This window comes from Lethenteron reissneri, chromosome 62 (genome assembly GCF_015708825.2).
Source record: "Lethenteron reissneri isolate LAM-NWPU_2019-01 chromosome 62, ASM1570882v1, whole genome shotgun sequence".
NCBI lineage: Eukaryota > Metazoa > Chordata > Hyperoartia > Petromyzontiformes > Petromyzontidae > Lethenteron > Lethenteron reissneri.
Window position 1 is genome coordinate 5,173,214 of NC_083840.1, and position 15,369 is coordinate 5,188,582.

The window sequence follows — 15,369 nt, forward strand, 5'->3', positions numbered from 1 at the left end:
CGGAATGTGCACCGTTATAATGTGATAGCGTATTTTGCGTGAACAAAATGTATGTTTTTGTGTGTGCACTCAGGAGCAACAAAAAGTAGAATAAAACGTGGGCATCTGAAATCTAGACTGAGGATCTCAGAGGTGTACTGACTCTGTGTCTGATGTAGCCTTTATGAATCAGGGGATTTGTTTGATAGACACACAAATACAAATGCAGCACCCAATGCAGAATCCGTTACTGGTGCACAGCATTTATGAAGCAATTTTGACGGAACTGTTCTTGATCACAATACTTGCAGTCAAAATGCAAACAAAAAACAATACTCTGATAATTTATGCATTGTCCTTGAAACTGATTGGTCCACACCAGAGACAGCTTTCGTTAAAGCCTAGTCTCATACAATGTTCGATCAGATGACGCTAAAAGGCGCACAGTTGAAAGACAATGCACTATCAGAGTAATGAGGGCTCCGGCTAACCATCTAGATCATGAGGCCTCCTTTGCCAGTACCAAAATATACTAATAGGGGTTTTCCACTTTTTTCTGGCAACAAAACTGAAACCTTTTGCAAGGAATCATGTTTACATTAACCACAATACTTGCAGTCAAAATGCAAACCAAAAACAATAAATTTCGATTTAAAGCTTTCGTGACTGCAGGGATTCAAGAAGACAAAAAAAATACTCTGATTATTTATGCATTCTCCTTGAAACTGATTGGTCCACACCAGAGGAGGCCTCATGATATATTGCGGTCCCTTACCTGCCCCACAGATATCGCGTGATGCTGGGGTTTGCGTCCACTTCACAAGTCAAGGAAGCTACTTCCTTCCCCACGTGCCAATCACCATCATAGCCAGCGATGCTCACTCTCGGTTCGTCTGCGAATAGAAGAGGCAACAGTCATGGGCTCCTTCAACTGCTGCTAAATATTCAAGGTCTTTCTCTGTGTCAAATAACTTAATTTGTGTACACCATATAGGAGAGTCGCATGATTACTATCCACCACCCTCTAATATAAATTAACGAGTGCAACTACGTTGCCAGTTGTGCACAACCACAATGAACCAAAAACTACACATTAATCAATAACACAGTGTGTGTGGGCATGAAATAAAAATATGCAATCGGTAACATTCCAAGCAATATCTAACCAAAATCTTTTACATGTTACTACACGGTCAGACGTGGGACAACATTGTGTGTGTGTACGGTGTTGTTTGTACTGTGTCTACTTTCTGCGTCCTGTATGTGTACTGTGTACTCTGGATGTATACTGTGTGTGTTTACTTTGTGTGTATTGTGTACGCTACTCTGCAGACAGCTCTATGCTTATGCGGTTTCGCTTTGTGCGCCATTTTCTTCGGAAGGCATCTACTACCAGAGTAAATCGAGGAAACCTTTGCTATACCACATTGTTCAGTGGAGGTTGGTGATGGTAGGGAGCAGCGTAGACATTCACAACATTGAAGTACAGAGCAATTAATGTTAAGACGCTGCCTGCCAAATAGCTGTGTAGCCTCATGAAAACCTATGAAAAATAAGAATAGGTTTTCTTGATTTGAAGCTTTCGTGACTGCAGGAATCCATACTGATTGGTTCTATCGGTAAAGTCACGTAGTTAGAAATAAAATAAAACAAATCACGACGTTTTTATCAAAACACAAGCGGTCGTCATAAGGCTTGTGTTGCGATCGAAACGTCGTGATTTATTTTATTTGATTTCTAACTACGTGACTTTACCGAAAGAACAAAAGAGAATAGGTTCTGTCTTTTCTGGCAACAAACTAGGTGTTCAAGATGTTCAAACGCCAAATAGATACCTATCACAAGGCATTAAGTCTGCATTTACCACACGTACTTGTGGTAAAGTATGCAAACAAACATGCACTCAAAATAATGTATGCATTGTCTGTGAAACTGATTGACCTACATCGGAGACAGCCTTCTTCATGGCCTTGTCTCACCACCAGTGTCAGACCAGAGAAAGGTGAACAGACAACATGCTTGTGAAATTCAGCGGTTGGCACCATGAGGCTGTGGAGCTCACACGGCTACTTTATTCGGAATAGAGATCAACAATAAAGCTAAACCTTCACGGTGCTCCACTCACAGTGGATGTCGAGGGTGGTGGAGAGCTCCACTCGAGCCGGTACCCAAGCAGGGTGCTCCACCCTGCAGATGAGCGTCCGCCCGTGGCTCTCGTGCGTGGGCTCCATCCAATAGCGGCTCCTCACCGTCACCGTGCCTTCTGGCTCTGCTTCCGAGGTCTCGTTGGAGCTGCCCTGATGGAGGCCACTCCAGGTGATGGAGGCTGCGGGTTGTCCTTGCCGAGCGATGCAAGTGGCCACGGTCACCAGCCCCATGCCCTCGACCAACTGGGATGGGTTCAACTCCAGGAAGAGCTTCGGGGGAACTGGGGCACAGAGACACAGAGACACTGAGAGACATAGACACAGAGACAGTTAAATATCAGTTAAGTGCTTCCCTCTATTGTGTGGTACAGAGGTCACTTAAAGTGATCTCAGAGGTAGCTCTGTGCTATCCACTACTGTGGACTGTCCTCTAAGAAGGGACATAATAACTGTGGGAGCTATAAACTGATACTTATAGCTATAATGGGTAAACTTCATGAGAGATTTTACACCCCAACGGTACAGAAAGACCAATTGACAGATGGATTATTGAATCTATCTGTGTGGAACTTCGAGAATTAGCCCCTGGTATGTGTGGATATTCCTTGGGTACTCCAATTTCCTCCCACACAAAGCCAAACACAGACGATGGGATATAGCCAACGATTCCTGCTTAGGGCCTTCCCTATACAGACACCTATGACTCAATGAGACATTTCCGGGTAAATAATGGGCATTGTTACTCATCCACGATGCATGTATGTAAAACTTCTTTGGCACCGTATGTCGTCAACCGTGCTAATTGGATGTGCAGGGGAAGGACAGCAAACTGAACACAAATCAGCTCTTATGAAATGAGTTTTCAATATGTACTAAGGTGCAATGATTAGAATGGGGTCAGGGCTGCCAATTGAGATGACCACCAATCCAGGCTCATTTAAACATCTCGACAACTGAACTTTCTGACTTATTGTTTATTTATCATGCCCACTACTCACAGTGGATGTTCAGGGTGGTAGAGTACTCCACTGGAGACTCGAGGGCCGGGTGCTCCACCCTGCAGGTGAGTGTCCTCCCATGGCTCTCGTGCGTGGGCTCCAGCCAGTAGCTGCTCCTCACAGTCACCTTGCCGTCGGGCTCTGACTCTGTGGTCTCATTGTAACTGCCCTGTTGGAGGCCACTCCAGGTGATGAAGGCTGCGGGTTGTCCTTCCTGAGCGACGCACGTCGCCACGGTCACCAGCCCCATGCCCTCGACCAACTGGGAATGGTTTAACTCTAGAGAGACATTTGGGGGAACTAGGGCACAGAGACGCAGACAGACAGATACACAGAGACGGTTAAATAGCAGTTAAGTGCTGCTCTCTACTGTGTGGAGCAGAGGTCACTTAAAGGGATCTCTGGTAGTTCTGTGTTATCGGCTTCCGTGGATTGTTCTCTAAGAAGAAGGGACGCAATAACTGTAGGAGATAAACTGATACTTACAACGATATAATGGATCACCTTCGATAGATTTTACACCCCAATGGTACGGAAAGACCAATGGACAGATGGATTACTGAATCTATCTGTGTGGAACTTTGAGCATTATCCTGCCGTATGTGTGGGTATTCCTTGAGTACTCTGGCTTGCTCCCATACAAAGCCAAACACTCTCTACGGGAAATGGCTAAATATCCCTGTACAGGACCTTCCCTACAAAGACACATATACCTCAAAGATACATTTCTAGGTAAATAATGGACATTGTTACTCTTGCACGATGTATGTATGTAGAACTTCTTGCGCACCGTGCGTAGCCAATCATGGTAGTTTAAGTTGCAGGGGAAGGACGACAAACTGAACACAAAAATCTGTTCTAATGAGTTTTCAATCTATAATAACAATGTGAAATGTCTACAATGGACTCAGGGCTGCCAATAGAGATGACCACCAATCCAGGCTCATTTAAACATCTCGACAACTGAACTTTCTGACTTATTGTTTATTTATCATGCCCACTACTCACAGTGGATGTTCAGGGTGGTAGAGTACTCCACTGGAGACTCGAGGGCCGGGTGCTCCACTCTGCAGGTGAGTGTCCTCCCGTGGCTCTCGTACGTGGGCTCCAGCCAGTAGCGGCTCCTCACCGTCACCGTTCCGTCCGGCTCCGTCTCTGTGGTCTCATTGAAGCTGCCCTCATGGAGGCCACTCCAGGTGATGGAGGCTGCGGGTTTTCCTTCCTGAGCAACGCACGTGGCCACGGTCACCAGCCCCATGCCGTCTACCAACTCGTATGGGTTAAACTCTGGAAAAACCTTTGGGGGCACTGGGGAACAGAGAAACAGAGACAAAGAGAGACACAGATGGTTAAGTGCTGGCATCCACTGTTTGGAGCAGAGGTTACTAAAATAAATCTCAGAGGTAGCTCGAAATTATTCGCTTCCGTGGGCCGTTCTGTAACAAGAAGGGACACTCTTAACCCTTCCCCCACTGAATGATTCTATTCCAATAATGTACATACGTGTAGTTATTAGAACTGAAAAACTAAAATATGCAGGAGGACGTGTGGCACAGTTTGGCGCCAGCTATCATAGAGTATGGATGTGTCACAACGGTTCTCTGCAATAAATACAGTGTGTTTAAAAACAACAACGCTACACATCTGTAAGTAAAATGAACACTGAACCGCTTGCACTTTCAGAGATTCAGAGGTGAACGGGACACCACCCTGCAACCTGCAGATGTCTTAGAACGGGGAAGGGTTAACTGTGGGAGATACAAACTGATTCATCTGATGACACTGATTGCACAATTGACGTAACATTGGGGGGGGCGATAATGAATGAAGGTCATGTTTGGTGTGGCTGACTCCGTGTGACATTTTGTCCATCCAACATTTGATTTTCCTGGGTGGAATTGTCAGTTATTATGACTCACAGTTGGAAGGTTGCGAGTTTAAATAGTGGTTGAAGGTGGACTCAAACTCATAAACATTCCTGCGGAGGGAGCTGGTAGTAACGTTGGGTTGCTCGGTCAATGGCCGGCGGCGTGGTGTATTCCACAAATATGGCCGACTGTGAGGGCAGGCACAAGCCGGCGTGAGTAGATTAAACGTTGAGTTTTATAAGGGCACCACGGGGTGACCAGCCCCTCCCCACCCAGCCACACCCCTCCCACCCCCACCCAGCCCCACCCCCCCCACCCCGCTCCTCTCCACCCCCCCCACCCAGCCCCCCCCCCACCCTCCCCACCCAGCCCCTCCCCACCCTCCCCACCCAGCCCCACCCTCCCCACCCAGCCCCTCCCCACCCTCCGATCCCCACCCAGCCCCTCCCTACCCACCCAGCCCCTCCCTGCATGACGGACGGACACAATAATCCCCTGTGGGCTAGTGTAACCAGGAGGTTCCTACCAGTATAACTCTGGGCTTGAGGTCATCCGCATCCTTATAAGACGTGGTCAATCCACTCTCACGATCTCGTGACACCAAAATCCGAGACTTAACGGTGAATTGGTAGCCAAGGGAGAGAACGTATCCAAGAGATCCGCGGGTGTGTCAAGGTGGGCTTGGTTTATAAGTACCACTTTTTCTGAGGTGAACATTGGCCACCCTCTGAAGAGACTGGTTCCACAGCAGAGAAGAGAAATATGTTTACTGGTGTTTTCGGGTATCACGTAGAGGCAGATCTGCAAACTTCCTAAGGTAGCATTCCACGCTGTGCGAAAAGTGTTCCCGAATGGTAAGCCACGTTATGGCGGCAACGCGTCGTGTGAACACCACCACGCGTTATGGGCACTGCCCTGTACTGGTTTCTCGGGGTCGAGAGGGGGACGGGGAGGGGTAATAGCCCGCATCCCTTAGGTCCTACCACTAGTACCACCGTCATGCTCGTGTCAGCAGGGTGAGACTCGGACTTTATAAAGGGTTTGTTGAGAACAGCATTGTAACAAGGGAACTTTTCACTGAGCGTTTCCTCCTTGGAGATACAAATACGCTTGTAGTAAACGGAGTCATTGTTTAAAAATATGGAACTGATACGTAGTGGAGTATGGCTAAAAAACGAAACCCCCTCCCCTTCCCTCTGTCCCTGGTCTCCCCTTAGTATGTTAGTTATCTCCCGCCCCCTGGCCCCCCTACGTGGGGTCCCCACTTGGCTGGGGCTGCCGGCCCAATACCCCCTCCCCCCTACGTACAGTCCCGTTGTGCTGAAGTGAAATTCTTGCGGATTTTATATCCCCCCTTCAATATTCGTTAGCGCATTGTACAGGTTTCACGTTATGTCGCATTAAAAAAAACTGCCTCACCGTTCACAGTGAGGTTGATTGTTGCTTGAACGTCGACATCAAGAGTGGCAAACATGCAGGTGAAGTCTCCCTCGTCCCCGAGACGGATGTCTTCAATGCGGATGGATCCGTTCCTCAGTTCAGAGGTGTAGTTTGTGAAGTTGAGTCGCCCGTAGAAGGTGCTATTGTCAATCCTGTAACCGCTGGAAAGTGCAATGGCGATTCTCACTGAGGAGTCTCCGTTTACTTTCTGCCAGATTATACTCGCAGGTATGAGTGTCCCCGTGTAGACGCATCTCAGGGTGACCTCTTGCCCACGGTTCACCGTCACAAACTGATCCACATCCACTTGGGAGGATCCCAAGGTCACCAGACCTGCAGGGATAGAACATAGAAAGCGCAGTCTATTTTTAAAGGGTTGTGAAGTACACATCAGTCTGTAATTGTTATCTAGAAACCCCATTAGAGACCGGTCCATCATACTGTTGTCTTCAGACCCACAATAAGTAACTGTATACATCTTTGCTTTGTATGGTTGAAAAGTAAAAAAATGCATATCATGCAATGCCATATGATAAAACCATCGTATACTTTTTAGGTTTAGGAGTAATATGTGGGTAAAACAAATTATTATTGTACTTTGCAATACTAAAAATTTGTAATATCTGCTCATCTTTGTTTCACAGACATGACCACACTTATACCTTAATTCAACTTTCCTTCGTACTGCATTGTAATTTTAAAAGTTTCACTACATTTCATTGTTAGTATGAATAGAATACTATAATGAGCTCCTATACCCCTATTAGCAGATAACACAGCGTGCGCCTGACTCCATAAGATCATGAAAGCCAAGCTGGTTAGAGCATGAAAAGTGGATTAGAGCCTGGATGGGTTATCACCATCTCGCCATCGTGGACGTCGCGGTACTCTCTCTCCGTGGTCGCGTGGATTTTACCTCTGGGTCCTCCAGTATTTCCCTTCACATTTGGAATCAACATGCGTTTAGAGTATTTGCCTGCAATACATTTCTACTTGATAAGCCAGGTCACTTCTCAAAAAGAGCTCCATAGCTCAGTGGGCCTTACCTGGTAAAATAAAAAGTTTATAGTTTTACCATGCGTAACAATCTGTTGTTGTAGGCAGTGGTTAGCAGAGGGGAGTGCAGCAAATCCATTGTTGTCTTGGACTCCCCCCACCTTCACCAACCCATACTGACCAGCGTGGTGAAGTATGGTCAAATAACCATCAGGACCCACATGGCGTAGGTAGAGCCTCATCCAGCAGTGGATCGATCGACAAGTTGTATGTGAACTCCTACACACATGGTAATGTTGTCCCTTCTTCGTCACGTGATTTAAATGCAATTCTGTGGCCATCTGGAACGCTCTTCCAATATTAGGAAGCCACGAGAGCTATGCACTTTTAAATCTAAATAGAAAATAAATATCTTTATAACTCTGTTTGTGTTTAGTTGTCCTTCCCCCGCACCTCCAATTAGCACGGCTGGCTACGTACAGTGCGAAAGAAGTTCTAAATAAATACAAGAAGTTCAACATACAGGTCGCTTCTGGAAAAGAACTCGGTGTGCCCTGGTACAGTCCAATTAAATTCGTTTCGTCGTCTAATTTAGTTTCTAGTGAGCCAGGGTATGTCGGCTCGACACCCACGGGTAGTGAGTTTCACATCACAACATTTCTGTGATCCACCAACCCCCGCCCCCTCCACAGTGCTGGATTGCACGTGCATAGCCACCACAGCCACCACCACCGCTTGGGATGGTTGGTAAATGCTAATGGGAGTTTTGGCTTCATGCGGTAGCAAAGAGAGAACTAGGAGATGAGCCCCATCGCACATTATGAGTGGACGACACTTAAGAATATGTAAAGCTGGGTCATAAACCAACATCCTTTACGAACAGCGACTATCCACCTCGTAATCTACGGTGGGGAAGGGGGGTTGCAGTTAGCACCCAGGGTGATCTCTGTGTGATCTAAATACAGCTGTGTTCTCCTATAACGCGGTAGTAGTTGCGTTCCTGAAGAACACGGTGTTATGGAAAATCGCGCTATAATATATAATATAGGGGGTAAAGCACAGTCCGCGATGACACGTGAGATGCGTACACAGGCTAAACAAAGACTGAGGCGCGTGGGTAGCATCTAGAAGCATCCAGCAGCATCCCAGCTTGTGTGATGCTATGCCGGGGGAGCCGCACGACCGCTTATTCTTACTCATGCGACGTAGATCCATTCAATCTATCGGGTGATATTCAATTCGCATCTGCGTTATTAAAATATGTTCCCAAATACATTAATCGCGTTATATCCAATTCTCGTTATGAAAACAACACACGTTATAGGAGAACGGACTGTACTGTGATTATACAGCTCCATCACAGTCAGTAATTGTCACTCAATGAAATCTTAACGTAATCAGATATGATAAATCCACTTCTGGATGAACGCCTCCCCAAGCCACCAACATCTGTCACGGTACAGAGATGTAACAATCCACCTTCAATAGATTAACCAGGTACACACGTTATAACATAGACACTACAATTCCGATGGGATGTGAACAACAGAATTTAGTTTTTAAATAAAAACTAGGTAAAGAAGGTTACGAAGTTGGGGTCGGGATCTATTTTAGAAAAGCTAAGTCATAATCATATACATGTGTAAAGTGGCGCATTTAATCTATAAATCCCAATGCGCCGCCACCGTGTATGGAAAGCAGGAAATAAACAGAATGTGCAGGGTAAACGGCCAGGACGAGGCAGGAGAGAAGATGCGAGTTGAAAGAGGTGAGATTTCAAGATAGACTTAAATATATACAAATATATTTCACGACTATGATTGTCTTACTAGCAAAAGCAAACCGTTACAAAGTTCGGGAGCTGCACTGAAGAAAGCCCGATTACTCCAGTACAATAAGTTCACTTAAACAATGAACGATATCTGTTGGAGGGCCAAAACTGTAGAGCCACGCGAAATGAAAATCCCATGGAGTAGTGAGTGTATCAAAGCAGGCTTACCATAAAGCACTAATAGCCGAAACGGTCCTTTCATATTTCACACGGGCAGCACCAAGTTCTTGAATTTCCACTCATCCGGCCTGCCTAGAGGTCGACTGGTTTTCACTACGCGCACCACCCGAGCTCACTCGGACTCATGGCAGCGCCGTGGACTTGGGACTGTGTGATTAACCAGGCGTCTCCTTAATCGATCAACACTGGTCACTCATTAACCAGGGAGACACGGAAAACATCGCTCAAGAGATGCGCTGGCCTAGTGGGGTTGGTCATAAAAATACGGGCGGAAAGGTTCAGCACACTAAGCGATTCGATGTATTGTCACCACTAGGGTTGTGACTTTTCTTCGAGATTCATCTGTCGTATGCCTGTTTTTTTTACAATCTCCAAATAAGGTTGAACGTCATGGGACCTCCTTTGCCAGTAGCAAAATATGAGAATACTTTTTCTCCTGTTATCTGGCAATAAAACAGGTGTTAGGTTGTTTATACACCAAACTGAAACCTTTTATAAGGAATCATGTCTGTATTAACCACAATACTTGGTCAGAATGCAAACAAAAAACATACTCTGATAATATATGCATTGTCTCTGGTGTGGACCAATCAGTTTCAAAGACAATGCATATATTATCAGAGTATGTTTTTTGTTTGCATTCTGACCACAAGTAGTGTGGTTAATGCAGACATGATTCCTTGTAAAAGGTTTCAGTTTGGTGTTTTAACATCTTAACACCTGTTTTGTTGTCAGAAAAAATGGGAAAACCTATTCTCATACATTATGTATGTTTATAACTGTGAATAACCCAACCAATAATAGATATTCTTTATAAATTATATGAATACATTAACCCCCCCCCCACCCCTCTGGTCTTAGCACCTGGTTGGCTCACAAGTTATGACATCACATTTACCCCTCCATTTAAGAGTGAAACAGAAGGATTTCCCCACAATTCTAGCTGTCACCTGATGAGGCTGGTTGTAATTGCCACCGAAACGTCGTACTCGAACTGTAAATGTTGTGGGTTTACTCTCCAACACACCGGTGTGCTGAACTAACTAATTGGCACGTTTTGTTTACATGCCAAATTTTACTTATCATGCTGTAGGTGGTGGTGGGTTTAACGACATTAATATTTATCCTATCTAACCCAACAAAAAACATTATGGATCATAGGGCAGGTAAATGTGGCCCCGTGGGTCCCTCAAGAAGGACAACCCGCAGCCTCTATCACCTGCAATGCCTTCATTAATATCACTTAAAATTACACTATAGATTAGGTGGAGTTCGGTTCTCTAGTACTGCCACTCAGGCAGTGGCAGATTGTAGCTAAGAGAACAGCTTAAGAATAGGTTTTACTCTTTCTTGCAATAAAATAAGTATTAACATGTTCAAACACTAAATAGATACCTTTTGCAAAGCATCAGGTTTGCATTAACCACACGTACTTGTGGCAAAACATGCAAACAAACACGCTGTAATAACATACGCATTGTCCTTGAAACTGATTGGCCTACACCAGACAGCCTTCTTCATGGCATTGTCTCACCACCAGTGTAAATCGACTTGAGAACGCCAAAATACAAACAGTACTAAGGCAATGTAAGTATCAGAACACTTATAGCTCGGGTGATTAATGCAGATTTGATTTCTTGCAAAAGATATATTTAGTGTTGTAACATCTTAACACCTTGATTTGAAGCTTTCGTGACTGCAGGAATCCATACTCTTTGGTTCTTTCGCCTGAGGACGACAGCTTGTGTTGTGATTGAAACATCGTGATATATTATTTTTTATTTTATTTTCTACCTACGTGACTTTACCAAAAGAACCAAAGAGTATCTTAACACCTTCTATTTTATGGGGACCTCATTTGCCAGTAAAAATATGATAATTGGTTCTTTACTCTTCTATCTGGCAACAAAACTGACACCTTTTTGCAAGGAGTCATGTTTGCATAGACCGCAATACCTGCAGTCATAATACAAACAAAAGAACATAACTCTGATAATGTGCACTGTCCTTGAAGTTGATTGGTCCACACCCGAGACAGCTTTCCTTCGAGCCTAGTCTCATATGGGTTGGACCAGATGACGCCAAAAGGCGCACAACTCAAGGACAATGCACCATCAGAGTATGAGAGCTCGGGGCAAGCATCTACACTATGGGGACCTCATTTGCCAGTAAAAATATGATAATTGGTTCTTTACCCTTCTATCTGGCAACAAAACTGACACCTTTTTGCAAGGAGTCATGTTTGCATAGACCGCAATACCTGCAGTCATAATACAAACAAAAGAACATAACTCTGATAATGTGTACTGTCCTTGAAGTTGATTGGTCCACACCCGAGACAGCTTTCCTTCGAGCCTAGTCTCATATGGGTTGGACCAGATGACGCCAAAAGGCGCACAACTCAAGGACAATGCACCATCAGAGTATGAGAGCTCGGGGCAAGCATCTACACTATGGGGACCTCATTTGCCAGTAAAAATATGATAATTGGTTCTTTACCCTTCTATCTGGCAACAAAACTGACACCTTTTTGCAAGGAGTCATGTTTGCATAGACCACAATACCTGCAGTCATAATACAAACAAAAGAACATAACTCTGATAATGTGCACTGTCCTTGAAGTTGATTGGTCCACACCCGAGACAGCTTTCCTTCGAGCCTAGTCTCATATGGGTTGGACCAGATGACGCCAAAAGGCGCACAACTCAAGGACAATGCACCATCAGAGTATGAGAGCTCGGGGCAAGCATCTACACTATGGGGACCTCATTTGCCAGTAAAAATATGATAATTGGTTCTTTACCCTTCTATCTGGCAACAAAACTGACACCTTTTTGCAAGGAGTCATGTTTGCATAGACCGCAATACCTGCAGTCATAATACAAACAAAAGAACATAACTCTGATAATGTGCACTGTCCTTGAAGTTGATTGGTCCACACCCGAGACAGCTTTCCTTCGAGCCTAGTCTCATATGGGTTGGACCAGATGACGCCAAAAGGCGCACAACTCAAGGACAATGCACCATCAGAGTATGAGAGCTCGGGGCAAGCATCTACACTATGGGGACCTCATTTGCCAGTAAAAATATGATAATTGGTTCTTTACCCTTCTATCTGGCAACAAAACTGACACCTTTTTGCAAGGAGTCATGTTTGCATAGACCGCAATACCTGCAGTCATAATACAAACAAAAGAACATAACTCTGATAATGTGCACTGTCCTTGAAGTTGATTGGTCCACACCCGAGACAGCTTTCCTTCGAGCCTAGTCTCATATGGGTTGGACCAGATGACGCCAAAAGGCGCACAACTCAAGGACAATGCACCATCAGAGTATGAGAGCTCGGGGCAAGCATCTACACTATGGGGACCTCATTTGCCAGTAAAAATATGATAATTGGTTCTTTACCCTTCTATCTGGCAACAAAACTGACACCTTTTTGCAAGGAGTCATGTTTGCATAGACCGCAATACCTGCAGTCATAATACAAACAAAAGAACATAACTCTGATAATGTGCACTGTCCTTGAAGTTGATTGGTCCACACCCGAGACAGCTTTCCTTCGAGCCTAGTCTCATATGGGTTGGACCAGATGACGCCAAAAGGCGCACAACTCAAGGACAATGCACCATCAGAGTATGAGAGCTCGGGGCAAGCATCTACACTATGGGGACCTCATTTGCCAGTAAAAATATGATAATTGGTTCTTTACCCTTCTATCTGGCAACAAAACTGACACCTTTTTGCAAGGAGTCATGTTTGCATAGACCGCAATACCTGCAGTCATAATACAAACAAAAGAACATAACTCTGATAATGTGCACTGTCCTTGAAGTTGATTGGTCCACACCCGAGACAGCTTTCCTTCGAGCCTAGTCTCATATGGGTTGGACCAGATGACGCCAAAAGGCGCACAACTCAAGGACAATGCACCATCAGAGTATGAGAGCTCGGGGCAAGCATCTACACTATGGGGACCTCATTTGCCAGTAAAAATATGATAATTGGTTCTTTACCCTTCTATCTGGCAACAAAACTGACACCTTTTTGCAAGGAGTCATGTTTGCATAGACCGCAATACCTGCAGTCATAATACAAACAAAAGAACATAACTCTGATAATGTGCACTGTCCTTGAAGTTGATTGGTCCACACCCGAGACAGCTTTCCTTCGAGCCTAGTCTCATATGGGTTGGACCAGATGACGCCAAAAGGCGCACAACTCAAGGACAATGCACCATCAGAGTATGAGAGCTCGGGGCAAGCATCTACACTATGGGGACCTCATTTGCCAGTAAAAATATGATAATTGGTTCGTTACCCTTCTATCTGGCAACAAAACTGACACCTTTTTGCAAGGAGTCATGTTTGCATAGACCGCAATACCTGCAGTCATAATACAAACAAAAGAACATAACTCTGATAATGTGCACTGTCCTTGAAGTTGATTGGTCCACACCCGAGACAGCTTTCCTTCGAGCCTAGTCTCATATGGGTTGGACCAGATGACGCCAAAAGGCGCACAACTCAAGGACAATGCACCATCAGAGTATGAGAGCTCGGGGCAAGCATCTACACTATGGGGACCTCATTTGCCAGTAAAAATATGATAATTGGTTCTTTACCCTTCTATCTGGCAACAAAACTGACACCTTTTTGCAAGGAGTCATGTTTGCATAGACCGCAATACCTGCAGTCATAATACAAACAAAAGAACATAACTCTGATAATGTGCACTGTCCTTGAAGTTGATTGGTCCACACCCGAGACAGCTTTCCTTCGAGCCTAGTCTCATATGGGTTGGACCAGATGACGCCAAAAGGCGCACAACTCAAGGACAATGCACCATCAGAGTATGAGAGCTCGGGGCAAGCATCTACACTATGGGGACCTCATTTGCCAGTAAAAATATGATAATTGGTTCTTTACCCTTCTATCTGGCAACAAAACTGACACCTTTTTGCAAGGAGTCATGTTTGCATAGACCGCAATACCTGCAGTCATAATACAAACATAAGAACATAACTCTGATAATGTGCACTGTCTCGGGTGTGGACCAATCAACTTCAAGGACAGTGCACATTATCAGAGTTATGTTCTTTTGTTTGTATTATGACTGCAGGTATTGCGGTCTATGCAAACATGACTCCTTGCAAAAAGGTGTCAGTTTTGTTGCCAGATAGAAGGGTAAAGAACCAATTATCATATTTTTACTGGCAAATGAGGTCCCCATAGTGTAGATGCTTGCCCCGAGCTCTCATACTCTGATGGTGCATTGTCCTTGAGTTGTGCGCCTTTTGGCGTCATCTGGTCCAACCCATATGAGACTAGGCTCGAAGGAAAGCTGTCTCGGGTGTGGACCAATCAACTTCAAGGACAGTGCACATTATCAGAGTTATGTTCTTTTGTTTGTATTATGACTGCAGGTATTGCGGTCTATGCAAACATGACTCCTTGCAAAAAGGTGTCAGTTTTGTTGCCAGATAGAAGGGTAAAGAACCAATTATCATATTTTTACTGGCAAATGAGGTCCCCATAGTGTAGATGCTTGCCCCGAGCTCTCATACTCTGATGGTGCATTGTCCTTGAGTTGTGCGCCTTTTGGCGTCATCTGGTCCAACCCATATGAGACTAGGCTCGAAGGAAAGCTGTCTCGGGTGTGGACCAATCAACTTCAAGGACAGTGCACATTATCAGAGTTATGTTCTTTTGTTTGTATTATGACTGCAGGTATTGCGGTCTATGCAAACATGACTCCTTGCAAAAAGGTGTCAGTTTTGTTGCCAGATAGAAGGGTAAAGAACCAATTATCATATTTTTACTGGCAAATGAGGTCCCCATAGTGTAGATGCTTGCCCCGAGCTCTCATACTCTGATGGTGCATTGTCCTTGAGTTGTGCGCCTTTTGGCGTCATCTGGTCCAACCCA

The 15,369-nt window shown here is 44.9% G+C and overlaps 1 protein-coding gene across 1 annotated transcript in view; it reads right to left on the reverse strand.

Annotated features, from left to right (window-relative positions):
- The window catches only part of LOC133358592 (nectin-2-like), a 32,300-nt gene extending 22,738 nt beyond the window's left edge, over positions 1-9,562 (reverse strand). Inside the window, exons 1-6 of the mRNA XM_061576960.1 lie at positions 9,428-9,562; positions 6,412-6,765; positions 4,133-4,432; positions 3,125-3,424; positions 2,105-2,407; positions 755-872 (exon numbers count right to left, since the gene is read on the reverse strand). Of these exons, the coding sequence (XP_061432944.1) occupies positions 755-872; positions 2,105-2,407; positions 3,125-3,424; positions 4,133-4,432; positions 6,412-6,765; positions 9,428-9,461 (1,409 nt within the window). The 5' untranslated portion in view covers positions 9,462-9,562. The remainder of the gene's footprint in view (positions 1-754; positions 873-2,104; positions 2,408-3,124; positions 3,425-4,132; positions 4,433-6,411; positions 6,766-9,427) is intronic.
- Positions 9,563-15,369: the final 5,807 nt, after the last annotated feature.